This window comes from Giraffa tippelskirchi, chromosome 5 (assembly GCF_054371585.1).
Source record: "Giraffa tippelskirchi isolate mGirTip1 chromosome 5, T2T-mGirTip1v1.2.pri, whole genome shotgun sequence".
NCBI classification, from domain to species: Eukaryota; Metazoa; Chordata; class Mammalia; order Artiodactyla; family Giraffidae; genus Giraffa; species Giraffa tippelskirchi.
The window spans coordinates 97,856,565-97,883,933 of NC_137279.1; the positions used below are offsets into that span (position 1 = coordinate 97,856,565).

A 27,369-nucleotide genomic window follows, 5' to 3' on the forward strand; every position below is an offset into this window, starting at 1 on the left:
GCCCCTGCCCCCTTATCCAGAAAATTTTACTTCCCTTTCGGCTTCCTTAGCTTCCCAAACGCTGCCTCTTAGGTCCGCCTCCCAAGGTTTGGCCCCTCCTCCCACCCGTAAGCTCCTCCCCTGGTCCTCTAATCCTCCCCGGCTTCCAAATCTCTCTTCCCGCCCCCTTCTCTATTTCTGAACAGGCATGTTTCAGGCAGCTCACCCGACTCCTTAGATTACTATGGGATCGGTAGGGTCCTGAGTGTCGGAGTAGCAAGAAAGCATAGCCCACGAAGGGCCTGAATTCAGAAGAAAAATCGAGATCTGCTGAGGAATTTATTTTATTTTTTTTAACCCTGGTGGTGCGAGGGAGGAAGAGAAGGTTGTGAGGCCCGGTCGAACGCGCAGCAGCGCGAAGGCCCCCTCAGGCAGCGCCGAGGACAGCCCCGCAGCCGGGGCCTGGTGCAGCCGCCGCGGCCGCTGTCAGGGAAGCGCAGGCGGCCAATGGAACCCAGGAGCGGCCGCTGCTGCTGAGGCGGCGGTGTCGGCAGCCCGACCCCGACCGCCCGCACCCCCTCCGCCGGGGTCCCCCGGAGGTAAGCGACTCCTACCCTGTGAGTGCCCCTTGCCCTGTGTGTGAAGGGGTCCCTCTCCCACCCTGTCCAGCACAGCCTCCCCCACCCCCACACCTGGGTTCGACTACAAAACTGTCCTCCCGGTGGCAGCTGCACCCCGGGTTCCTTCTCCACCCTTTCTTCCCGAGCCTGGGGTCCTCCTCTGCTTTTTTGGCTTCCTCTTCTATTTAGCTCCTCCCTCTGCCGGGGATTCCCCCCTCCCTCATGCTTATCCCTGTTGCCTCTGTCCCGAATCGTCTTCTCTTAAGTCGTCAAGCCTTTCCACATCACGATGCCTTTTATAGGGTCCATCCTTGTTTGTCTTTCCTCATTGTCTGTGTCCCAGCCCCTTTTCCCACAGCCTCTGCCTTTATCCCTTTTCCTGTTTTGCCCCTTAACTCCGATGTCTCTGTGCATTCCCAGCCCCTGGTTCCCGAGCCTCTGGCGGTCTCTTCCTCTGCTGCTTCTGATTCCATTACCTCACTGCCACCCACCCACCCAGCTCCTGACTTCCAAGAATTGTCTATTCCTTCTCCTTAAGGGATCTCAGGCCCTCACCATCATTCCCAAAGTACTGTTTACATTCTGCTTTGACCTTAATCCTTTCTTCTCCAGAGTACTTAATGATTTCTGTAACTTTCTTTAGCTTTTCTCGACCCTTCCTCAGATCTCCCAACCTCAGGAGGTTTGTTCCTGTAGAAGAGAGATCTGACAGTGCTCCTTCCCATTCAGGATTTCCAACTTTGACACCTCCCTCGAGTTTCAAGGGTTTTGATGATCCTTGTGATACTGTTTTCCCTGTGGTCTTTATGTGTTCTCTGTCACTCTACCTTTACATATCTCTTATTTCAGGATCAGCTAAACCTTGAGCTAAGAAAATGGGTTGGGAGGAAGGAGAGCCTCAGCTGTCTCAGGCTTTTCTCTGGACAGAGAGTGTTTCAGAAGGATGGAGCAAGTTTAAAGCAGTTCCTATCAGATTACACTTTGCTGGAGGAATGAACAGGCCTGCATGGAAACTGAATGAGGTTGTGAGAAATTTTGTTTTGGATTATTTAATTTTAGGCTTGTCTTAGAGGGATCACAGAATATAGTGTCTTCCCACCCCTAAGAGGAATCAGTTTACTCTCTGTGGCTTTACTAGAATGGTTTTGGTTGATTCCGTAAGAGCTTAGGCCTGGAGTGGATTTGGTCAGGCGGTAAAGTTGATTTGGTCAGGGGGTAACTGGGAAAAGGAACATGAGCCAATGGAAAGAGCTTGTATATTGAGAATCAGGACTCCTGGGTTCAGGATGTGACTTGACTTGACTTTTAGCGTGACATTTTTTGAGAAAATGGTCCACTCTATAGGCATAGGTACAGTTATAGGCCTATAGCACAATGTGGGGGAAAAAATTTGACTTCATTATTTGTTTACGAAACACTGGGTTCCTCAGACACAAGGTATTTATTAGTAGTGAGTTAGTTGTTCTGAGAATTTTCCTTCATTCTGGTCTCTCTGTTGAACCTTTCTAGTCTCCAACCATGGGAGTAAATCAAAGTTTGAAAGGCAAGCTCCAGGCTTGATTCTTTCATCTGCCTTGATTTGGTTCCTCACTGCTTTAAGCTGCTGACCAGCTTTGCTGTTCCTCTTGTACTTGAGCCGTAACTCCCGATTCTGTAGGCGTAAAGTATGTTTGTGGGAAAACCCTTGGAGGAAACTGGCTGGAAAAGAACACTTGGAGTGAGTTGGGACTTAGGAAGCTAGTTGCTCACCTGTATGCCATGTCTCTCTCTTGCCCTCCAGTAGTGCAAAGGGCACATGAAGTTCTCTTCATCTTCCTACTCTAAGCCTGTTTGAAAGTAATCATGTTACCTTGTCCCACTTCCCCCTTTGTCTGCCTCCTCCTTAGCCAGCCAGTGTCCGACCTCATAAGACCCCTTTTTAGGAGCAGCTTTGCTACTTGGGAGCACCTCTAAAGAAGTCATATAAGTCATATTCCTCCTAGTTTCTCTGCTTCCTTCTCAGAGCTGAGTCCACACTGCGTGAGAACACATTTGCCGAACACTATCCAAAGCAGCAAAGTGAGATTGTCTAATTTGGGGAAGAAGCTTGAGAGGGACCTTTCAGTAAGTGACATGAGACCAAAGAGAGCCTAGTTCAAGTGCATTTGGAGCTTGTGGTGGGGAGGAACAGTTCAGAGAGAGGTGAGTGTACAGGTTGCTTTCTTTGCCATCTGTCTTTTACAGCAGGGGCTCCCAGAGCTGGCTTGGACTGTCTGGCTGGTATCTGCTTATGCCAGCTCTAGAGCCGTGAACAGATTTCTCCACCTCATTCAATATTGACTTAACTTCCCTGAGACCACTGCTCTCCCTACCCTATCCCCTGATGCCACCCTGCCATGGGGCCTCGGGTAAGCATTTACCTGGTTCCTGGAAGGGCTTGAGCCTGTTTGACGGCTTGGTTCTGTGTTTCTACAAGGAAACGGTTGTACTCAAACTCCATTTTTACCATTGAGGTTAAGAGGGAAGGATGAGCTAAGACCTCCTTAAAGAAAGGTTTGAGTTAAACTTTGAGACATGAGGAGGGAGTCCTCAGGAGCAGAACGGGCAGCTTAGTGATTAGGAGTCCCTTTTGAAGAGCAACTTCTTTTTAAAAATTATTATTAAAGACATATGTGCATTTGGTAACAAATCCAGTGGGACTTAAAAGAATTTATGATGAAAATCAGTAGTCCCTTTCCCTTCATCCCTACTCCTAGAGGTAACCTCTTAGTTATTTTAGTGTTTCTCTCTGACAGTTATTGCCAGAGCTTTAGATAAAATTTTTGTTCCTCTGTTTTTTGGTTTATTAATCATTACAAAAGAAGACTGTGTTTTAGAAGATTCATACCTCTTGTTTATATGTTGTTTTTGTTTCTACTGGAAGCCTGAGTACCTTTAAATGATATATTTGAACCTCCTTTCCATTAACTTTTTTAAAAAATTATTTATTTTTAATTAGAGGATAATTGCTTTACAATGTTGTGTTGGTTTCTGCCATACATCAGTGTGAATCAGCCATAGGTATACATATGTCCCCTCCCTCCCACCTCCCACCCTATCCATTAACTTTTAATAGCCTCTCTTAACTACCTACCTTGTAGGATGAAGATATTGGCTCCACTACTCTTTTTTCCGGTTCACATGATCCATCTCTCTCCATCTCAAAGGGATCTTTCTTTTTTTTTTTTCCAGAGGGATCTTTTAAAAGGCGATGGAAAATTAAGCTCACCTTTCTGTTTGGAGGTAGAGCAATAAATAAGATGATCTCTTAAGGGTCATTCTATGAAAATACAAGAACATCTTAAAACCATCAGGATTGATCTAAAGCAGTCATGTTTATCTAGTTCATGGAAAAAGATTTCAAGAAGGGGATGGTGATTAACTATGTGAGGAAATTGATTTGGGACTCTTTACATCTTGTCCTAGCAGAGACCAATCCACCAAGTCGTTTCATGGAGGCCAGTGGAGGGTTGTTTGTCTAGAATCTTTTGAGGTGATGAGAAGCAAGAAGCCAGGTTAAATGATAGCATTCCCTACCCCCAAAATCTTCTGCAGACTTCAATGCTCAGTCACAGAAGACATGCACATGTACTCTCTCTGTCCTCCTTCACTGCTGTCCTCTGCTTTGCCCCGAACAACCCTCTGACGCTCACCTGAGGATTCCCTTCTTTGCCCAGACATAAGGTGTGCAGCCAGTTGGTTGTCGACATTCCCCGTCCGCCTCCCACACACACCCTTTCCCAGAAGCTAGCTGCTAGTCTGGGTCATGGTAGACCTCTTCAGCTCCCTTCTAGCCTGACTGGAAGGCCACTTTAGGCTCCCAGTGTGAAATGTAGAGCCTCAGTTGTCTGTGTCCTTGAGAGCCATAGGAGTCTTTTGATACTAAAGGTTTGGATTTTCTTCTCTGGGGTTTTCCTTATTCTCTGACTTAAAAGAGGGAAGGTGGTGAATACAGAAACCAGTTCTTCCTTTTTTGCTTTCTAGTCCTTTCACTCTCTTTAGAATAGTTACTTATCAAAGCTGTATTTTCTTTGCATTTCAGAATGAATTAACTGATGTTAAAGACCATATCTGGATTTAGGTTTTGAAAAATCCATTTCTTATTTCTTATTGCCTAAATTGCCAAAACAACCTACATTTCCTTCAACTCCTCCTTCTCCCCATGACTTGTTTCAGAGGCAGGCAGTTCCTGAGACTCAGGAAGGCCAAGAGGGAGGCCAAGCTCCAGTTTGGTGGTTTCTAGTGGCAAAGCTGCCCTTTACAAGAGAGGAGTTTGCTTTTCCTCCTCCTCTTGACATTATCTGTTCCCTGGGGAGTAAAGGCTGTCAGATGGAGGACCTGTTCTGTTCAGTGGGCAAGTCCCCTAAATAACTGTGATGTGGGATTTCTAGCTCAACTCTTGGATAAAAGAAATGATGGCCTCCTTGCCTTCTTTCCTGGTGCCATTAGTAATCCCACTTGTGACCATTTCCAGATCATCTGCATTTCCTAGTGGAATCTGAAATGCTGTATGTGGGAGAATGTCTGAACTTCTTTTCCCTTGGAAGTTTTGAAAAGTGGTCTTTTAGGAGCTTTTGGTGTCTTGAAAATCTCTGGAGTAGAGGAAAAAAGAAACATGTGCCAAGCATATAGAGATTGAAAAAAAAGTTGGTTGTATAAAGTGATTTGGGTTTGTTGTGTGAGTGTCTAAGCAGACCTAAAGGATAATAGTGGTCCCAGTTGAATTTGAGGAATTTGAGAACCCTCTGGTGCAGTGTGCTACAGAGTTGCAGCAGGTACTGATTAACACTTCCCTCTTATTATTCCTGTGCAACCCACAGTTGCGAGTAGAGACAGATCCACATGGGCAGCCAGGCAGCCATGCTGGTTCTACTGCTCAGAGGTCACTGCCTCATTTGGGAAAGGGCATACTGAAGGAGTTGCCACTTTCTTGCTGATTCCAATCTCAGACTGCGTCAGAGAAATCTAATTGGGGGATGAACTTCTTGCTTGACAGAGTTAGGAGAAAAATAAACTGAAGTAGCCTTTTTTTTTAATACTCCTTGAGAACTTAAGAGTTCTCCATCCATCTTCCTGCACAATGTTAGTGGTTGACTGCTGGGGGAGAGCAAGCTGGACTATATATGTTGGGCAGGTGAAGGTAACCTTGAGTCTTAACATTTCAGAGGTTCAAGAAGAGGCACTGAAAGAGTAGCAGTGGAAACTCAGGCTTTGCAGAGTGACTAGAGAATCTGTATCTTGAGCCTCCTTCCACTTACTTGGGTTCACTAGGGTCAAACCCCACTTATCAGGTTCATTGATGTCACTATCAGTTGGAAATTACCTGCCTTCCAGCTCCACAACTGCTCCTGCCTTCCTCTTGCTCATGCTTTTGAGTGTGACGTAGCCTCATGCTATTTGTGTTTTTGTGAAGAGGCCTCTTGAGTGCATTGCTGCCTACAGCCAGACTCTGGAGCTGTGTCAATCTGACATTAATATAGTGTACCTCTCCCAGTCCTTGTTTTGAGATTTCCTCCTGTTCTGCACTGATGCTCCTGATTTGGATTTGGTGCGTCTCTGAAGAATCATTCTAGGAAGGCAGTGGCTTTTATTAACAGTGTCCTCTCACTGACTTTCCTTCTGATCCCTCCATAGAGGGATCCTTGGTTGTATGTTTTCTTCTCCTTTGGACATTCTGGACACGTGGCCTCCAGACTGATATCTTTTTGTCTTCTCACAGCCCCTCCAGTTCTTGGACTGTGTGTATGAGAATGGGGGAAAGTAAGATTGGGATAGAAGAAGGCTCACATAAATGTTTTAGAAGAGTCTCGAGTAACAAGTGTTAACTAAGTCACTCCCCTTATAAACAACATAGGCGTGTGCACGTGCATTGTTTATTAACCTTTTAGGTGATTAGAATTTAACTAGCATTTGTAGAGTACTACTGTGTGCCTATACTAGACTTCCCTGTAGTTCAAACAGTAAAGAATCTGCCTGCAAGGCAGGAGACCAAGGTTCGATCCCTGGATTGGGAAGTTCCTCTGAAGAAGGGAATGGCAATCCACTCCACTATTCTTGCCTGCAGAATTCCATGGACAGAGAAGCCTGGTGGGCTACAGTCCATACGGTCGCAGAGTTGGACACGACTGAGTGACTAACACACACACACACACATACACACTGTGTGCCAGGGGCAGACGTGTTAGTTCCTTTTACACACATAAAGTTACTCATTCTGTTACTACACAGTGACATTAAGAAATAGACATGTTTCTCCCATTTTACAGTTGAGGAAACAAGCTCAGAAGATATGTGGTTTGCATAAGTTTATACACATACTGGCAGAGCCAGGATTTTGAATCTCAGCCTGTTTGACTCCAAGTTCAGGAGTTTTTCCACTATCCTTCAGCTACCACAGCACTGGAGGAAGGGAGAACAATGTCATGTGCTCAGACAAGCAGAGAAATGGCACACCTCGGCAGGATTGACAATGGTTGTTTCTGAGCTATTTTCTTCTTGGTAAAGCCTGGTGTGGTGTTTGCTGACCATTATTTTTTGGGTGCTTTGAGTCTAAAAGGGAAAATAAGAAAAGTATCTGTAACTGGAAAAACACATCAAGATTTTTAGCGCTAAATAAAGATGAGATGTTCAGGACCTGTGTATGGAGTGTTATATGAGGAAGAAAATACAGTTTAAAGAGGAAAAAATAAAGGTTACTGGCAAGGCATTTGAGGGAGATATAGGAAGAGCATGGAGGGAGAAAACCATTTGAAGGGTTGGGGACAAGAGAATTAAGACCAGAATTGCTTGCCAGTCTATCTGAAGAACTTGTAAACCTATATAAACGTCACACACATAAAGCAACATTTTGCAAATAGAAGTTAAGAACAGAGGCTAAGCTGAAGCTTAGCTAAGAACAGAGGCTAAGCTAAGCACAAAAGGAGTGAAGAGTAATGTAGGGGTCGGAGATGGAAGGAGGGAGTCAGGGTAGCTTCCTGGGAGGGGATGACTTTTCATCTGAGTTTGAATGGGTCCCAGAAGACGTAAAGAAAGGGGATGCCTGGGAAGGTTTCCTGGCGAGGGCCAGACCTGAGGTCGGCACCACTAATGGTGTGTATGTATGTGTGTCTCCCTTTCTGTTCCTTTCTCCCTCCTTCCTTCTTTAGCTTGGAAGCTCAAAGTCTGGCTGTGGCCATGGGAGACACGGTAGTGGAGCCTGCCCCTCTGAAGCCAACTTCCGATCCCATTCCTGGCCCACCAGGAAATAATGGGGGCTCCTTGCTAAGTGTCATCACGGAGGGGGTCGGGGAGCTCTCAGTGATTGACCCTGAGGTGGCCCAGAAGGCCTGCCAGGAGGTGCTGGAGAAAGTCAAGCTCTTGCATGGAGGCGTGGCCATCTCTAGCAGAGACACCCCACTGGAGCTGGTCAATGGGGATGGTGTGGACAGCGAGATCCGTTGCCTGGACGACCCACCCGCCCAGATAAGGGAAGAGGAAGATGAGATGGGGGCCACAGTGGCCTCATACACAGGCAAGGGAGCAAGAAGGCGGCGGCAGAACAACTCGGCCAAACAGTCTTGGCTGCTGAGGCTATTTGAGTCGAAACTGTTTGACATCTCCATGGCCATTTCATACCTGTATAACTCCAAGGAGCCTGGAGTGCAGGCCTACATCGGCAACCGGCTCTTCTGCTTTCGTAATGAGGATGTGGACTTCTATCTGCCCCAGTTGCTTAACATGTACATCCACATGGACGAGGACGTGGGTGATGCCATCAAGCCCTACATAGTCCACCGCTGCCGCCAGAGCATTAACTTTTCCCTCCAGTGTGCCCTGTTGCTGGGGGCCTACTCTTCAGACATGCACATTTCCACTCAGCGACACTCCCGTGGGACCAAGCTACGGAAGCTGATCCTCTCAGATGAGCTGAAGCCCGCTCACCGAAAGAGGGAGCTGCCCTCCTTGAGCCCAGCCCCCGACACAGGGCTGTCTCCCTCTAAAAGGACTCACCAGCGCTCTAAGTCAGATGCCACCGCCAGCATAAGTCTCAGCAGCAACCTGAAACGGACAGCCAGCAACCCTAAAGTGGAGAATGAGGATGAGGTAAAATTCTGGGGCGGGACGGAGGGGCAAGCCAGGTGGCGTGGAGTCAGGATGTCTGGTTCAGGGTTACTCTGTCCATTTCACTCCTTCCCTCTGTTTCATTTCACCAATTAAAGATGGAATGTTAGAATGGAAAAAGACCTTAGGATTCATGTATTCCAGCTGCCTCATTTTACAAAGGAAGAATTCAGAGACCCAGGGAGATAAAGTGACTTGCCTCAGGTCGTATAGCTTAATAGCAAGGCTGATACTCCTGACTGTCCAGTGGGTTTTTACTAAACTGCACTGCCATCCTCTTACTTCCTGAGAACTATGGCAGAGACCCTCCCCAGCCTGACTTGAACTCTGGGATATCCACCAGGACCTCTCAGAGCAGCAACCATGGAGAGGAGGAAAAGGGGTTGTGTGTGTGCATTCTGTGTGTGCTGGGGGAGGGGAGATGATAAGTAGAATCTCAGCTTCATTCTCCTGGCCACTGCTCTTCATAATCCCTCTCCCTCACTCCCTGGAGATCCTGCTCCTTGTTGACATAAGGGTAAGGTTCATTCCTTATCACTGAGGCATCTGCAGAATGCCTTCCCGCCTGCCTTTCCTTGGGGGAAGGGCTGTCTTGCTTGTCTCTTTCCTATATCGTTTGGGAGAAGCACAGAAGAAAGAGGGAAGCAATCCTGACACAGAGTAAATCTTGGGCACACCCAGTGTCAAGTCAGGGACCTGAAACCTCAGAAGAGAAAGCAGCAGTTGGGGTGCCCCATTTAGGATACAGAGTGGGGGTGAGATAAGCCATCAGGTTGGTCATATTGTTGTTCAGTCTCTAAGTCGTGTCCGACTCTTGGCAACCCCATGGATGCAGCACGCCAGGCTTCATACACACCATTTATTCCACATCTGGACAGAGAGCAGGGAAACTTGCCCAGTGAACAACCATTAGTGACCTACCTAATGTCCCAGCCAGAAAATGGTCTCCCAGTCCCCACCCCACCCCTGACTCCCCACCAGCCAGGCTCCCATCTGGCTGCCAGTCTAGCCTTAGGGAAGAAGGGAGAAAAGACCGAGGAATTTGCACTTGCTGGAGAATGCATGTAGCTGTGGTACTGGCATCTGCCTCTCTGGGGCCCACAACCCACCCACATTTTTGATACAATGGGACTTCTTTCAAGTAAAGAGAGGTCAGAGTGACTAGGGCAGGGAAAGGCAGGAGGGAAAGAGGTCTGTCTGGAAATTTGGTATTTTATTATGATAATAATAGTGAAGCTAAAGGAGCTAACATTTATTGAGCACTTAGTACGTGCCAAGCGTCATGTCAAATATTTTACATTTAATCCTCACAACAACCTTAAGAGACAGGTATTATTTTACCACTGAGGAAACAGAGAGGTTAGATGATTTGCCTCAAGTTTCTCAACCATTGTCCGTCACACCCAGCCTCAGCTGTCAGAGTCTATACGGGGAAGAACAGCCTAGGCCTTAGCCATGAAAGTTTCCACGCCCATGCACAGGCAGGGCCCAGCTGTTCTCAGAACCAGAATGGACCATTTTCATTTCCGGCTGAGCTTGGCAGGAATCCCAGGGTCTTGAAGGGAGGCTGTTGCAGAGCAAGAAGAATCATCCAGAGCTGGTGGGACTAAGGTCGTGAAGGGTTTGGGAGCTCCTCTTGGGGTCAAGCCTGTAGTGGTATGAGTGTGAGCAGCTGTAAGTGAATCCCTTGGTGCCCCGTGTCAGGTGCCTCTTGGCTTTTCTCCATAGGCATTTTGTAGTACTCATCTTAGGACCAGAAAAACTGGGGCCTCAGGCTTTTTGTACTCTGTGTTGATCCTTAGTCCCTCTTGCAGCTCACTCCTGCCTAGGATGGGGTTTGGGGTGATGCTGAGACACAGGTATTCTATAAATGCTTAAATCCTCTAGATTGGCTTCTCCAGCTGCCATTCTTCCCAACCTGGCTCCTTTTTCTTGGGTCAGTAGATCCAGGGACGAAAGGAGACACCACTCCCAGGTTATATGATGCTAGCAGAAAGAGACACCAGAATCCACTGTGGCTCCCCAAGAAATGTGAGAGTGAGAGTCACCAGGAGTCTAAGCATTGGAGTCTTCAGCACAGAGGTCTCTCCAAACCCTTTTGGCTTTTTGGAGATACAGCTTTCAAGGCCTTTGTCTCCCAAGTATTGGTTTTCTTTTTTCTAATCCTCCTTCTCCCCTCTCATGCAGCATTTATTCATTCAGCCTGTAGTTCTTGAGCTTGTCCACTGCAGAGCCCTGTGCTGGAGGCAGTGGGAGATGTAGGATAAAATGCTGTCCTTTTCTCAAGAAACTTACAAGGTAATAGGGAGATCCCATTATCTAGGAAGTTGTTTGGTTTGTGACTCTTCAATTTTATATCCTGAAACTTTACTGAATTTATTAGTTCTAGCGGTTTTCTGGTGGAGTTCGTGCCTCTCCTGAAATGTTGATTCCTGCACATGAGGGAGGAGGAAGTATACAGCTCACTAAAACAAAGCATATGATTACCTAAGGTCTGAACAGAGACTCTCAAAGGAGAGACACCCTGCTTGCCCTCTGTGGCTTTCCCCGTGGGTTCCGAGTTTAATACTGTGCTCCCACCACCAGCAGGGAACCTCTGGAGGGTGAATTGAGGCCTCCAAGAAGCATCCCAGGTGCTCTTGTGGTCTCTTCCTGCCTAGGGTCTCCCGGCAGAGTTCTCTGCCCACATCTCACAGAGGGTTCTCTTTTTTAATGAGGAATCCTTTACACTCTCCCCTACAATTAAAGGGCTCCAGCACTGATTTCTCCCATCTCCTACCATTCTCCCCCCCTCCGCCCATCCCCGCCCCAGCCCAACCCTTCAGAGCAGTTTTTCTCAACCTAATCAGGGAACTCTTAAGTTGTTCAGGTAGTTTTCCTTTCCAGTTGTAGCCACATGGTAAATATTTTGGCCTAGGGTGGGGGCTCAGGGAACAGAGTGATTTAGATCCTACCCCCACCCCGCACGTTTCCCCACATAATGTAGATCAGCCTTGTCTTCTCAGGGCCATAACCTTTGTACAGAGAAATCTGCATATCACACTGGAAGCCCAGGAGGCCTTCCAGCCCAATAGAGTGTGATGTCAGCTTCTTGGCCTCAAGCTTCTCTCCTTAGAGCTGACTCAGTTTGAGTGACTCAAGTCTCCAGAGGAGGAGAGAGGAGCAGTTCATGATATATCTCCCTGCCCACAAGGCTGTTAATGAGTCAGACAGGACCGTCCTGTCTGTAGAAGCAGCTGGAGCGGGACTTGTGGAACCCATATCCTGCCTAGTGTTCCTTCCCCACCCAGCTCCTGGGGAGAGATCGAGCCAGCAAGTCATCATCAACTTGAGTATCCTCACTGCCTTGGTGCTCCCTCCCACCACCACTACCCCCCAAGCAGAAGAGCTGTGGTCTTGGGAGAGTGTTCAGCTCGACTTCTCCCTCAAAGTGCCACTCTCCTCAGATTCTCTAAAGAAAGACCCGACAAGAGGGCCTCCAGCTGGAATAGAATGTAAACCGTGGAATCGAATTAAGTAGATGCTTGAAATTCTGATTGCAGAGTAGCTCAGTGACCACTGCCCTCCTGCCCTGGCAGCTGCTTTGACTTTGTCTCTCGAGTCCAGGACCCTCCCTTCCTGCGCACTGTGTACCCATATTGCCCCTTCTCCCTGTCCTGGGAGACCTTGGTGGACAGAACCCAGGGTGGGCCTGTGCACGAGTGCAGCAGAGCCACTCAGTGACTTTCAGCACCAGTCCTTGTCCCTGTTTTGCTTACAGACGCTAGTAAGACATAGGAATGAGATGAGTTTTAGCTAACTCCCCTGAACTGGGACTAGGACAGCTGCTGTGGAGCAGCCAGCCGCTCAGCTTTCTCAAATGGATTCAGTTGGGACCTGGCTTCTCAACAAAAATTGTAGTTTATTGAGTGTCACATGAAACACCCTGATCGGAAGCCTACAGAAGTTTGGTAGGTAAGAGAATTACTCATCCTTAACTCCCAGCAGCACCTAGCACAGACGTTTCATGCTCCTGGGTCCCTGCTAGCCCTCATCACATGATTCAAGGGTGGGATTGGGTTTGCTAGGGTGATAATGAGGCTGATTAGAGGGGAGATGTACCTGGCTCTGAAAGGTTAGCTCTTCTGCTTCCTCCTTGATGTCTCCAAGAAGCTGGAGGAACATGGGATTTCTGGTATGGGGGCCATGCAGCTTGTTAAATTCAGTCTCAATGGTGGTCTCCGTGGAGAAGGGGTTGGTTGAGAGTATGTGAGTGAATAAAGAGGAAGCAGGAAAGCTTTGCAGCATCGAGGTACCTGCCTCCCTCAGGGATCCAGCTGTAGGATTTTGTCCTAGAAGGAAGCCTTGTGCAGGCAAGAACAGAAGGGCAGGAGGTGAAAAGCAGAGGCCATTACCTCTTCAACCCTTCTGACTTCAAGGTCTATGCTAGCCTTCTAGCATCTTCCACAATGTCAAGAATCTGGGCAAGTGGCATTTGTGGGCTGACTTTCTTTCATTAAAGCGGAAAGGTAGAGCTACATAAGAAAAACAGTTATGATCCAGGTTGGAGCTAAATTCTTTGCCTTTGTCTCTCTCCCTTCCCTCCCTGCCCCCTTCTTCTCCCCTTGCCCTCCGGCCCTTTCCCAGGAGCTCTCCTCCAGCACCGAGAGTATTGATAATTCATTCAGTTCCGTAAGTGGGGCCAGGCTGGGACTGGGTGGCAGACTCCCCCCATGGCCGCATTTCCTCTCCGTCCCCAGGTCTTCTGAGTCCCCAGGTCAAGGCTGGCGTTAAAAGTTGCCTTTTCTTCCTGGGACTTCAGCCCCTCGCTCCCAGGCCTCCGAGACCTGAAGGAGCCCCTGCTCTTCATTGCCAGTGCTATGAGCCCAGACTGAGGGGGCTCAGTTGATCCTTCTCCCAGGACAGCTGGGATGCAGTGCAACTCAGCCCCCAGCTCCTGGTTCTCTAGAGCAAACAGCTGGGAGAGAGGTAGAATTTACCCCTGGATTGAAGCCAAGAACTGCTTGGCAGAAACCCCCAGCATCCTGTTTCTCCCACCCAGCACCCTTTCCCTGTGGCTTCTGCCATCAGACCATCAAATACTTATTCAGTGTCTTCCAAATGCCAGGCCCCATGTTGGGTGAGCTGACTGGAAAAGCAAACAGGATTTGGCCTGAAGGAAAGTTGTACCTCCCCACAGCCGGTTTCCTTTTTAACTTCACATTTCTTCCAGGTCTGAGTTCTTCCCTTTCCCAGCTTCCTGCCCAGGATGTTTCTTAACCCTCATTCTCCTTTCTTGTTCCCTCTGGACTAACTCCTGACCCTCCGGTCCCACAGGGTCTCGGACCTTGTTGCTGGGCAGAGACGTGAGAGGAAATGCTGGACCCTCTGGGAGTTTGGATGATTCTTTTACATTTTACTTTTGATCTGTCTTCCCAATCAGTTTTCTCTGTTCTGTGCTGACCCCCTTTCAGTCACTCCTCCCATGTGGCAGTGCCTCTCTCTCGAGGCCTGGGGTCATATTTCCAACATGCTGACGTAACTTAGGGGCTCCCAGCCCAAAGCCTGAATTGAGATTGGGAAGGAATTCTGTTGTTTCTAATCTGAAATAACTATGAAGTGGTTGGGGTGGAGGGTCTTTGGGACCATGACCGTTTGCCACCTGAGTGGATGGATTAGGGGATCAGGATGAATGAAGGAGTGAGTCTCCAGATTTCCTCTTCCTTTCTTTCTCTCTCTCTGAAGCCCCTAGGATATTTCCAGGGACCAGAGGTCTAGTTCTGTTGTCTTCCTGTCTTTATCTCTTTTTCAACCCTGCCTCCCAAAGCATTCCTGACTGATTCAGACACCCCGGTCTTCATTACTGTGTGGGGCCCTGGGCCAGCCCCCTGTGGGTAGAGCCTGAGAGCTGAGCTATCCCCTTGAACCCTGGCTCTGAGCACATGCAGAGGGGGGCCTGGTACTGCCTAGCTTTCCAAAGAAGCTCTTTATGGCAGTGTGAGGGAGTGAGGGTAGAAATTCTCACTCGGGAAACTGAGCATGACACACAAAGAGGGAGAGAGAAGCCTGGTGAGTGAGATACTACTGTTTCTATTTGAGGAAGAGATATTGTTCTTGCCTAGCTGAGGAGAGATGGGCCGGGGAGCTGGGTGGCCATCTTGATAAAATGCCCCTTAAGGTGGAAGGACTTAGGCTGGGAAAGGAGCCCCTTAGGCTGGGAAAGGAGCCCTCTCCATGTCTAGCTGAGCCCATCTCTTTCCCCATCCCTGCCTGACTTCCAACACTGACTTTGCCGTTTCTGAAAATGACTGAAGTGCCCCGCGTGAGCAGCCAAGCCCACAGGAGGGAGCAAATGTGGGTAGCCTAGTCCCTGAGAGGTAGGGGAAGAGGATCCAAGGAGGAATCACTGAAAAAGACAGGCCTTCAGGGCCAGCACCAGGGCCTGAAAGGAGCTGTCTTCTCCACCCACCTGAGCACACCTCCCAGCCTCCATCTGCTTTTTCTTTCCCCGTTGATTGTTCCCTCATTAGTGCAAAGTCTGCTCATCCTGCCTTATACCCTGCATGCGCACTGACCCTCGGTGAGAGATTGTGGGGTGGACAGGGGAATGCCATGGAAGTAGCAAAAGTCACTTGACTGGATTGAATCCTGCTTTGAATGGGGGTGTACTGATTCACAGCTCCCCTCTGGAGCTCTGTGGGCCTGGTGGAGACCCAGCCCAGGGATCCTGGTGGGGAGAGGGATGGCCTCGTTACTGAGATGGGTGAAGCGCTTCAGGTGTGAGCAGCATTTCCGTCTGGGTCCTTGGCTGACCTCTCCTCCCATTCGTCTGGAAGCCTTGGGACAGTTCCTCGGGAACTCAAGTCCAAGAGAAGTGGGGTGCATCGAGTTACCTGGTGTCACACACCCTCTTCCCATCAAGAAACAGCCTGTGAAGGAGGGCAGTGATGGCTTTTCTGCCTGTTCCCAATTCAGGTTGATGGACATGGGTGGGATCTCCTGAGAGGGCCGGAAGGGATCCCTTCCCTGGAGTACTGGAGACACTGGGGCCCCTGGCCTGTGGGGCTAGTCATGACTGAGTGGGAGGACCACTTTTTTCTATGGTTTCTTCACCATCTTTTACTTCACCCCACCCCCCGTAGCCCGTCAGACTGGCTCCTGAGCGAGAATTCATCAAGTCCCTGATGGCGATTGGCAAGCGACTGGCCACACTCCCCACCAAGGAGCAGAAGACACAGCGGCTGATCTCAGAGCTCTCCCTGCTCAACCACAAGCTCCCCGCCCGAGTCTGGCTGCCCACTGCCTGCTTTGACCACCACGTGGTCCGCGTGCCCCACACCCAGGCTGTCGTCCTCAACTCTAAGGACAAGGTAGGTGGGCTCTGGCCTCAACCAGACCCCTCATCTGACTCTACTCCCGTGGTTGTGTACGGGCCCAGGGTGTGTGTACGGGCCCAGGGAAGCCCCCCTGGCATCCTGGACTTCTCCATAGCTCATATGCACCTGTCAGCCTTGCCTTCACCTCTGCTCTGCTGTGATTCCGAGGGCCCGCCTTTCCCTGTTCTTAGGCTTTGTTTTTCTGGACCAAAGAGGCCTAATGTGTTCAGCTTGCCTCCTGCCCTGTCTCAGAGGAGAGCCGCTCTCCTCACCTCCTTCTAGTCCTTCTGGGAGCTCTTCTCCAGCCCTTCCATAACTCTTACGCTTTCCAGGTACAGCAACAATAAGAGTAGAGAAATGTTTGTTTCTAAGACCTTTTCTGATCACAGTGGGCAGGGAGAAGGAGAGAAAGGTGCCCAGTTCACATTGGAGAGAATTAGCTAAAGTAGTATGCTGCTTGAAATGGGTACTAATGATTCAGATGTTTGTTTTTTTTCCCCAGAAGACATATTGAAGATTAGAATCCTGCTTGGCACAGTGCCCAGCTTTTTCCTAGTCTTTTCTGTTTTGAGGACAAGCCCACAGAGGCATTCTGGCCTCTCTGATGGGTGGTAATTAATAGTTTGGGGTGGTTTTGGTCAGGTGCACCCTCTATACATTTTGAAGCTCAGCTGAACATTTGCTAGACCTATATACTCTCAGCCAGATTCTTACATATGTATTCATAGGATCAGTTCCTGCCCTAAGTAAGGCATTCCTGGTGTCTGGGGACTGATGGAGGCGGGCTGGTACAGGGGTGGGTAGCAGGACAAACTGTTACCAGGGTTGAGGTTTGGGGGGAACAGTGGTGGAGGTATATTACACATACTGTTCTCACTATCCCCCCAGGCTCCCTACCTGATCTATGTGGAAGTCCTCGAATGTGAAAACTTCGACACCACTAATGTCCCTGCCCGGATCCCCGAGAACCGAATTCGGAGCACCCGGTCTGTAGAGAACCTGCCCGAATGCGGCATCACCCACGAGCAGCGGGCAGGCAGCTTCAGCACTGTGCCCAACTATGACAACGATGACGAGGCCTGGTCGGTGGATGACATAGGCGAGCTGCAGGTGGAGGTGAGGGAGCTCCAAGCAAGTAGTACTGGGCACAGGACCTGTTCGCCGGGCACTTGCAATGTATTTGAGAGAACACAACGCTTCCTGAGGCAGGCTGGAGCAAGTGCCCAAATGAGTGGGGTAGTTAGTGACAGGGGTGAGAGGGGAAGCACTGAACAGGTCTAGTCTGGAATAGATTCAGGTGGAGCTTGTTTTCCTGCAAGAAGAATTTAGGCTTAACATAAGGAGGAACTTCTAAGCCCAGGGGAGAGAGGAAAATTTAATCAAAATATATATTGAACACCTGCTATATAAAGCAAAGAAGAATAAGTCATTTTGTTCATTCAAGGAATATTTATGGAGGGCCTTCTTTGTGCCCACTCTGAGTGCTGCGTGCTAGTAAATAAGGCTTGGCCCCTGCATGCAAGGAGTTTGTGACCTAATAGGAGAGGGAACAAGGCCAGTCAGCAGGTAGATGTAGTGGGGTGTGATCCAAGTTGTGCTGCAGAGAATTTGGTGTCAGGGGAGCATGTGCAGGTAGGGGTGGTGCTTATTCCAGACTTGGGGTTGGACACACCCCAAATGATTTCCTGGAGAAAGTAATATCTCAGCTGAGGCCTGGAGGGAGGTAGGAATTAGCTGGACAGAGTATTCCAGGCAGAGGGGACAGCTCGTGCAGAGACCAGAAGATAGAAGGGAGCTGGGCCCATTTTAAGACTAGAAAGAAATTTTGTGTGGCTCTGATGTGTGGTCAGGAGATGACGAGTGGTAAAGAATGAGGCTGGAGAGGCCAACGTGGGCCAGATGTAAGAAGGATCCTGTAAGGTGCAGAAAGAAACTGGGATTTTGTTCTGGGGTTGTAGGGATCAAGAACAGGATTCTGTTAGAGCTGTGACCCAACCAGATTCCACTTTGTGAAAAGGCAGACTCTGTACTTGAGCTGGCAGTCCATCTGGGGAGACCAGATGCAGACATTTAAGAGGAAAAAAAAAAAATCTATGTATAAGATACACAACAAAGCAGTGTGCAGTAATGGCAAATGGGGTTCAGGAGAAGTGCACTGGTACAAAGGAAGGAGAAAAGAAGGGACTTGATATGGGCCTTGGAGTCTGATATTTTATAGTTAGAGAGAGATGAGATAAGATTGAATGGCTTAGGGCTTCCCTGATGGCTCTGTGCTAAAAAAAATCCACCTGCCAGTGCAGGAGATGCAAGTTCAATCCCTGGTCAGGGAAGGTCCCACATGATGCGAACTAACCAAGCCCGTGTGCCACAAAAAGAGTGCAGGAGCCACAACGAGAGAAGCTACCACAATAAGAAGCCTGAGGACCACAACTAGAGAGTAGCCCCTGCTCGCAGCAACAAGAGAAAGCCTGCACAGCAACAGGGACCCAGCACAGCCAAAACATATGAAAGACTGGATGGCTTAGTTTAGAGAAATGCTCAGAGGAACCTAGCCTGGAGAGGGTCTGTTCTGGACCCTAAGGAAGACCGCATTCCTGGCCTTGGGGAGCTCTCAGTATAAAGCTGAAAGTTCAGCTTTCTGTGATGGTCCTGGCAGTGGTTTGCAAACTTGAACACATTGGAAGTCTTCTGGAGGCTTTGTTAGGAAGTCATACTTCCAGATCCCATTCCCAGTCATTTAAATTCAGATCGATGGTGGCTTGGGATCTGTGTTTTAGCAGCATTCCAGGTCATTCTGATGCAGCTATAGTCAACACATTGAAAAACACTGCTAGAGGGTCTGGGGGTGGAGGGGGAACCTAGATAGTGTAGGGTCCAGGAGATGCATGACCTGGGGAGGCTTCTTGGAGCAGAGTTTGAAAGGGAGGACTGGTCATGCTGTGGAGAGGGCAGCACGAAGGGTGATCTGAAGAGGAGGTGGAAGAGGCGTCCCTGTGCTTAGCGCTTCTGACCTGCAGTGCCCTGTTCTCCCCAGCTCCCTGAAGTGCACACCAACAGCTGTGACAACATCTCCCAGTTCTCCGTGGACAGCATCACCAGCCAGGAAAGCAAGGAGCCTGTGTTCATTGCAGCAGGTGACATCCGGTATGGCCAGACCGTGTGGCCCCTCCTTTTTCATCCCTGTCTTAGGCGCCGCCTGTCTCTTTGTTCCCTTCCTTTCTGTCAGCCTGTAGCTTCCCTCTTCTCTTTCCTTACTCTGTCCTTGTCCTGAGGCCACCAAACTAGAGGGAGTGAAGGGGTGGGTTGGGAAGTTACTGGGCTACTACAGAAAGAAAGTAAATTTTAAAAGGACTCCAAAGGAATGAAACCACCGGAGAAAGGTCTGAGCGTTTCCCAGAGTGAGTCTGGGAAGACAGAGGACACGCGTGTCCGACGCATTGCTCAGAGAAGGAGGAGATGATGTGGGAAATGCAGATGCTGGAGCTGTATCTGTTCTGATGCAGAATCTTGGTAGGAAAATGGGGAGGGGCTGCTAATCTGCATTTAACATGATTGCAAACCAACAGGTGAGTAGAAAGGTATCGGTGTGTTTCCTTCCATGAGTCTCTCTCAGCCCAGGTTTCTATCTCTGTGTGCCCAGAGTCAAGGAAACAGTGCAGGAAATGCTGGCATAGACAGGGACAGGAGGCTCTGGGGTAACTCCTCCAAGCAAATGATAACAGTTTCTTCCTGCTAGACGGCGCCTTTCCGAGCAGCTGGCTCACACCCCTACAGCCTTCAAACGAGACCCAGAAGATCCTTCTGCAGTTGCTCTCAAAGAGCCCTGGCAGGAGAAAGTGCGGTGAGCTGGGTGGGGATACACCTTCCATATTCTGTCAGTCTCCTCTGAAAAATCCATCAGGCCTCAGGCAGTCTGAGTCCTTACCTTGAGAGGGGTTTGATTTGAATTTTTTATAGAAGTTGTGTTTCTGTCCTCAACCTGGCATCACCCCCGCTCTTTTTTTTTTTTTAATATTTTTTATTTATTTTTGGCTGTGCTGGGTATTGCTGCACGTGGGCTTTCTCTAGTTGCAGAGAGCAGGGGCCACTCTAGTTGTGGTGCGCAGGCTTCTCATTGCAGTGCCTTCTCTTGTGGAGCACAGGCTTTAGGTTGTGTGGGCTTCAGTAGTTGCTGCACATGGGCTCAGTAGTTGTGGCATAGGGCTTAGTTGCAAGATCCCACATGGGATCTTCCTGGACCAGGGACCAAACTGATGTCCCCTGCATTGCAAGGCAGATTCTTAACCACTGGACCACTAAGGAAGCCTGGCATCACCCTTGACACTTTTTTGCTTCTCTTCACAGGCGCATTAGAGAGGGTTCTCCCTATGGCCATCTCCCCAATTGGCGGCTCCTGTCAGTCATTGTCAAATGTGGGGATGACCTTCGGCAGGAGCTGTTGGCCTTCCAGGTGTTAAAGCAACTGCAGGTAAGAGAATGGGGGCGGGGGGAGAAAGAAGGGAAACTCAGCCCATCTGTAGCCCACCTGAGGTGATCACACAGGTCCTTCTGCAGGGAACTCTGCTGGGGAGCAACTTCCTGCCTAGGCCGAAGTTGGATTTCCATTAAACTAAGCTGGTGTTCCTCCCCAGAAGTAAAGCCCCAGGAGCAGCTCCACAGCGATCTCTTGTGGCCCTTTTGTGACTGGCACCTGTTCTGATCACAGATCAAAAAACTCCCAACTCCTTTGCAGCAAGTGGTTTGCGGTGGGCTGAGATATCAATCCCTGACCCCCCAGGGTGGTTGCCTACCAGCAAATTCACCTGTTTAATCAGTTCTTGATATAAATATTTTCATTTTCTGGAGAAGGTTTCTCTGAACCTAAATCTCTTGGTCTTTTTCCCAGTTTTTTGACCTTGGATTAACAGTTCCCACTTGCCCTGCCTGGGCTGTGACAGTGAGGTCTCCTCTCCTCCTCTTTTGAACTGCTCTCTATAAGAGGCCTTTTCCTACATGCCACCCTGTGTCTTGTCAGACCCTGGATTTCCTTTCAAAACTTCCTGGTCCTCAGTGGGATCACAGGGTTTTACTTACTCGATGCCCTAGAATCCAAGGCCACCAAGGATGGGAACTGTCTGAGGTTGGGAACAGAAGGGATTTTAGCCTCCTCCTCTCATTTAGACAGAGAGTCAACGCCACTGTGTGTTTCCTCACAGTCCATTTGGGAACAGGAGCGAGTACCCCTGTGGATCAAGCCATATAAGATTCTTGTGATTTCGGCTGACAGTGGCATGATTGAACCAGTGGTCAACGCTGTATCCATACACCAGGTGAAGAAGCAGTCACAGCTCTCCCTGCTCGATTACTTCCTACAGGAGCATGGCAGTTACACCACTGAGGCATTCCTCAGTGCCCAGCGCAATTTTGTGCAGAGTTGTGCTGGCTACTGCTTGGTCTGCTACCTGCTGCAGGTCAAGGACAGGTAGGTGAATTCCTGTCCCTGATCCTTAGCTTTTCTCCAGAGTTTCCTCTGTCTCCTCATTTATTCATCACCACTTTCCACTGCCAAGATATAAAGATGAAATAACATATTTTAGGCGGAGACAGATGTATTCCTGTTTTGTTAAGGCAAGGAGGCAGACTGACAAGTACCAGGGCAAGGGGCAAAGAAGTGAAGCATTTATGGGAGGAGCAAGGGTCTGAGCATGCAGAGTCTTGAAAGACAAAGGAGAATGAGAACAGAGAAAGCTGTGGATGGAAAGGAAGGATGTTCCAGGCAGAGGAAACAACTCGAGGTCATTTAAGCGTGGGCAACACTGCATGGCACAGTAGTAGCAGTGACGTCACGTAAGTTGAGGCTGGATTAGTAGGGCCTTCATGAGGCTCAGGAGGTTTATTCTGTAGGCAGAGAAAATACCATGAGCCAGTCTGTGTTGAGTGAGTGTGCCCTGTGGCACTGTGTGCGAGGGTGGATCAGTGGACCTTCAGCTGTCAAACAAGAGGTGACGAGGCCTGGTGTGAGGGCAGTGGTAGAGACTGAGAGCAGAAAGATGAATGTGAAAGACATGGTGGACACAAAGTTGAAACTCTCAGCTCTGAATTCTCCTTCTTCCGGCATGATTTCCAAAACTCTTTAAGTATCTGTTGTTTTGCCCAGAGCTGCCATTTCTGCCAGTATCATGTGACCTTTAGGAAGCTCATCTTTGCATATAGGTGAACAACATACCATCCAAAGATTATTACACCCTTGAGGCCCTGTTTTTTAAGACTGTCTCCAGACAGTGACTCAGGGTCAGTACTTGGAATGCACCTGTGAGTTGGGCCCCTCAGAGGGCATAGGGCAGCTGTCCTGGGAAAGCACTAGTTCAGTGGCCTGTGCTTCCAGGGTTCCCAGTGGTATGGCAGCACATTAAGGTTAGCCAACAGAGCCGCTTATCAGAAATCTAGCATCTGTTAAGTGCCTGTGATGCCTGACATTTTTTTAAATTGAAGTATAGTTGATTTGCAATATCGTGTTAGTTTCAAGTATACAGCAAAGTGATTCAGTTATGTATATATATGTATGTGTGTGTGTGTATACACAGGAGCCTGGTGGGCTACAGTCCATGGAGTTGCAGAGTCAGACACAACTTAGTGACTAAACAACTACGTGTGTGTGCTAGTTGCTTAGTCGAGTCCAACTCTTTGCAACCCCATGGACTGTAGCTCACCAGGCTCCTCTGTCTATGGAATTCTCCAGGCAAGACTACTAGAGTGGGTTGCCATTCCCTTCTCTAGGGGATATCTTCCCAACCCAGGGATTGAACCCAGGTCTCCCACATTGCAGGCAGATTCTTTACCATCTGAGTCAGAGGGATATATATACACAGACACACATATATATTCTTTATCAGATTCTTTTCCATTATAGGTTAATACAAGATATTAAATATACTTCCCTGTGCTATACAATAAATTCTTACTGTTTATTTTATATATAGTAGTATGTATCTGTTAATCCCGTACTCCTAGTTTATCCTCCCTCTTCCCCTTTGGTAACCATAAGTTTATTTTCTATGTCTGTGAGTCTGTTTTGTAAATAAGTTCAGTTATTACTCCACCTAGACGTGATATCATATAATATTTATCTTTTTGTTTGACTTACTTCACTTAGTGTGATGATTTCTAGGTCCATGCATGTTTCTGCTAATGGCATTATTTCATTCCTTTTTTATGGCTGAGTAAAGCTTGATTGTAAGCTTTAGACTGTCCCTCAAGAGTCAGGATTTGGAACCCAGGGCCCAGAGAGCCTAGAGCCTGAGCCCCTGCGTTGAGTAAGCTGGGGCAGAGAAGCAGGTGATAGTCAGGCCTCTGGGCTTTTCTTTAGGAAACTAATATATTTGAAAGATAAGAGTCCATTCTTTAAAAGTGGAGGAAGAGATGGGCAGGGGGTAAACCTTTCATAATAACTCAGAAAAGAATAGATGTAGTTAAGTCCTGAATGGACTCATCCACTGGAGAGAAGCGTTAGCAGTGATGGGGGCCCCAAACTGGAAGCAGCTGAAGGCCCCCTTAAGTGCTTCAGAATGAGGCCCCTGCAGCAGTGCAGCTGGAGTTCCCTCCAGCGGTTAAGGAGAGAAGAGTAACTGCCCTTCATTCCCAGGCTTGGGACCTTGGACAGGTCAGTCATTTCTGACTTGAGAGATTGAACCTTGAGAGATCAGGGTTTGTTTGCTCACCTGTAAAATGAGAGGCTGGACTAGGACATCTAGGGCTTTCTGGCTCTAAGATTGAGTGTTGCTAAATTTGTTATGCTTCCCCAGAGGGGTAAGGACTCAGATGGGACTGGGTTCTCCCTCTGTCCCTCTTCTTTTGGCCAGTCAAACCAACCCCAGAGAAGGTGGCCTCAGACTGTGAGCTCTTAGCCTAACAAAGCCTCTTTTGACACTGAGGAGGTCCCTTATGGGCCAGGCCTCACATGCTTAGCATGTTAATTGTTCCCCTCCGACTGGCCATTCATGTGGGAATCACAAAGACCTGGGATTTATCTCTCTCTCCTTCATGCAGCTAGCCTGTAGGAATTGCCTCCTGGGAATTTTTTTACATAAGTGGTTTTACCAGACAGTTAAAGCTGACTCTTTGAAGCCCCCACACTATTTTACATTTAAACTCCACTCAGCCTGGGATTGCTGTTCCCTTCTAGTGGGGTTTCTGATTTGCAGTGGGCTGATATGAATTACAAACAAAACACAGGTAATTAGGTTGTAACTGGCCGCCTCCCACTAAGCCAAGTGCTTGGCCTCTGTGACAGCTGGCCAGAGTACAGAGGCCGTCTTTTCTAGCTTCCCAGTTCTCTACTAGATTGGGATTGGGTGCTTAGAAGCGCAATTATTGGGAAATGGGGATAATCTTAAAACTATTTTACTAAGTTGTTAATGATAGCAAATCAGACCCCATTGCCTTTGTTAGCAGTCTACTTTTCTAATTTCCTTTCTTTCCACTGCCAGCTTTGGGTTCTAGGGGTTGGACCCAGAGCTCTAGGCAGCAGGAAAGGTGGCAGGGCCCTTGCCTGGTGTCGTGTGGCCAGTGTGTTGCAGCTTAAGCTCCCACCTCAGTCAGACTTACTACTGTCTCTTCCTCTCATCTGCCCCCTCCTCAGACACAATGGGAACATCCTGTTGGACGCAGAAGGCCACATCATCCACATTGACTTTGGCTTCATCCTATCCAGCTCACCCCGAAACCTGGGCTTTGAGACATCAGCCTTTAAGCTGACCACAGAGTTTGTGGATGTGAGTCAGGAAGGAGAGGTGCCTCGCTGTGCTGTCATGGGATGGGGAGCTGGTAGTCTTCCCCCAAGTGGGAACAAACAGATCAGAAATGGGAATAAGTCAGGGTGAGGTTGGATGTCCTGGGAGGCTTCCTGCCTGATAAGAGGTGGGCAAGTAACAGAGTTCAGCACGTTTACCTAAGGGAGGAAGTTGTGAGCTCCCTTGCTCACACAACTCTCTCCTCGCAGGTGATGGGTGGCCTGGATGGCGACATGTTCAACTATTACAAGATGTTGATGCTGCAGGGGCTGATCGCTGCTCGGAAACACATGGATAAGGTGGTGCAGATCGTAGAGATCATGCAGCAAGGTGGGCTGGGGAGAAGCCTATGTTCGGGGACAGGGTGGGACCCATGGTGCTTCGGGATTCCCATTATGGTGGGTCCCTGGGGCATGGAGCCTCCAGAAAGTTGATTCCACCTCAAGACTGGGGTGGGGTTCCCAGCTCTAATCCAGTGCCCTGTTTCTTCTTCCACATATTCCTCCCGATTCCTGACAGCTAGTCCTGGGGGTGGGAGAACCGAGGCAACAGAAACTACCTCCTATGTGCCTTAAGGGGAAAAAAAAAAAAAAGAGTCCCATCTCCTGTCCCCTGGTCTCTTGCTGTCTCCCCATCCTTGGTCCAGCTCTGAGTTTGTCTCCTTCTGTCGCTTGGCTCTTCCCCAACTCAGGTGCTTTCAGTCACCATCTTGCTCCCCGTTGGCCTCTGACCTCTGATGGCCCTATCCTCAGACCCCTTCCCTGGGCCATACTCACCCCTTCTGCTCTGAGCCGAGCCGTGTTCTTCTCTTTATCTGCTCTCACTGCTGTTGCCTCATGGCCTTGCCATCTAGTCTTTTGTCCAGGACCCCTCCTCTCCCATCTTCTCTGGGCCCTCATCCTCATTTCCTCCTCAGGGCTTTGGTGTCCACCCAGTCTGAGCTGCCAGTCTCCTCCTCCCCATCCCTGCTCCCACCCCACAGGTTGTCGCCGTTGCTCAGGAGCATCCCCGTCTGGCCCCATGATGACGGTGGCCCAGGTCATCTGTGAGTGTCAGACGTAGCATAGGCAGAGGCCTGCAACCAGATAAGTGCCCAGCTCAGGGCCCGCTCCCCAGACTCTTCCCAGCCTTCCCTCTGAGTCCTAAGACTGCTCTCTCCACCCTTCTTGGAGGAGATACGGTGCTGACCCCCTGCCCTCCTCTGCCTTGTGCCCTTACCTAGAGGCACTTAGGAGTGTGGGATGAAAAGGGGCTCAAGACAGAGCCTCCCGCCAATTCTCCCTTCTCTGCCCAAGCAGACCTGCATCCATGCTGTCAGGGATCTCTGAGGTGGGAGGGCAGGGGCACCAGGAAGCCTAGCTTTCTACTGTTACACTGGCCCTCCCGCCTTTCCATTTGTGACCCTGTTCCTCGCTGCTGCCCCCAGGTTCTCAGCTTCCTTGCTTCCATGGCTCCAGCACCATCCGCAACCTCAAGGAGAGGTTCCACATGAGCATGACTGAGGAGCAGCTCCAGCTGCTGGTGGAGCAGATGGTGGACGGCAGCATGCGGTCTATCACCACCAAACTCTATGACGGCTTCCAGTACCTCACCAACGGCATCATGTGACACCCTCCTCCTCAAGCCCCAGTGCAATGGGGAGGTTCGGGGACCCTCCCTGGGAAGGCCCTTGGAGAAACCCTAAGCCAGGAAGCCCCACCCACCTAGCCATCCACCAAGGGAAATGGAAGGCAAGAAATACAAAGGATCATGTGGTAACAGTAGAGCTTGCCAGGGAAGGTGGGGAGAGCCAGCTGTGGGGTCCAGACTGACTGGGGCTTCCTTGCTGCCACCCCAGCTGTGTCAGTATTACCAGCTGATGGACTCCAGGACTCAATGCCCTCCAGAAAACAGAAGTGATAAATGTGGGGGGCGCTGGGGCCTCGCTTCTCCTCACCAGGGTCCAAGAGGTTCTTTCCACAGGCCATCCTCTTCATGTATTCTGGGTCCCAGGAAGGAGAAGAGTAGGTTCTTGGTACTTAGGACTTGATCCTGTGGTTGGCCTTTGGCCATGCTGCTGCCTGACTGTCCCCTCCCAGGGACTGAGCCCTAGCCTGAGTTCCCCTGGGTAGGTGGGCTTTGGCATAGGGTCCTGCACTTGCTGAGGTCCCCCATCCCAGAAGTGAGGAAGGGAATGATCACGGCCCCTCCAGTCTGAGGGTACTGGCCTAGCCTCGGGGAATTCCTTGCCCTTATCCCTTCCCCACACCCAGGGAGATAGCTCTCAATTTTTTATTTTTAATTTTTGTTTGAAATAAAGTCCTTAGTTAGCCATCTGTGTCATTTCTGAGATGTATTTCTTTCAGGGGTGGGGAGTGGACATGCCTGTGTTCAGGTTATAAAAGGAACCACACAGAACAAGGGGGAGGAAGACTGCATTTTCCCTGCCTGTCCTGGTCAATAACCACCTCATCCCCCAAGAAGGGCCTTCCCAGCTTTGTCATTCACCTCCCTCCCAGACCCGTCCACATTGTCTAAGTCACATAAAAA

At 49.3% G+C, this 27,369-nt stretch overlaps 1 protein-coding gene across 25 annotated transcripts; it reads left to right on the forward strand.

Moving 5' to 3' along the window:
- The first annotated feature begins 430 nt into the window (after nucleotides 1-430).
- On the forward strand, nucleotides 431-27,155 carry PI4KB (phosphatidylinositol 4-kinase beta). Of its 25 annotated transcripts, none has more exons than XM_081487570.1 (15): nucleotides 431-578; nucleotides 1,449-1,621; nucleotides 2,602-2,780; nucleotides 7,763-8,699; nucleotides 13,344-13,388; nucleotides 15,839-16,066; nucleotides 16,961-17,188; nucleotides 19,107-19,216; nucleotides 19,809-19,913; nucleotides 20,417-20,540; nucleotides 21,268-21,533; nucleotides 24,690-24,822; nucleotides 25,050-25,170; nucleotides 25,823-25,885; nucleotides 26,267-27,155. In XM_081487570.1, exons 4-15 carry the CDS (start codon nucleotides 7,791-7,793, stop codon nucleotides 26,446-26,448), a joined length of 2,514 nt encoding a protein of 837 aa, XP_081343696.1. In that variant the 5' UTR covers nucleotides 431-578; nucleotides 1,449-1,621; nucleotides 2,602-2,780; nucleotides 7,763-7,790; the 3' UTR covers nucleotides 26,449-27,155. The 25 variants fall into 25 exon arrangements, 24 of the variants coding, with proteins under 24 accessions (XP_081343696.1, XP_081343698.1, XP_081343692.1 ...); XM_081487572.1 differs by having other exon boundaries at nucleotides 2,602-2,702; XM_081487566.1 differs by lacking the exon at nucleotides 2,602-2,780 and having other exon boundaries at nucleotides 1,449-1,624.
- Nucleotides 27,156-27,369: the final 214 nt, after the last annotated feature.

Excerpts from the sequence above, each read along its gene's own strand:
- PI4KB (XM_081487566.1), top strand. Across the intron at positions 19,914-20,416 it reads CCCTGGCAGGAGAAAGTGCG|GCGCATTAGAGAGGGTTCTC; the intron begins GTGAGCTGGGTG and ends TTCTCTTCACAG. Across the intron at positions 21,534-24,689 it reads CTGCTGCAGGTCAAGGACAG|ACACAATGGGAACATCCTGT; the intron begins GTAGGTGAATTC and ends CCCCCTCCTCAG.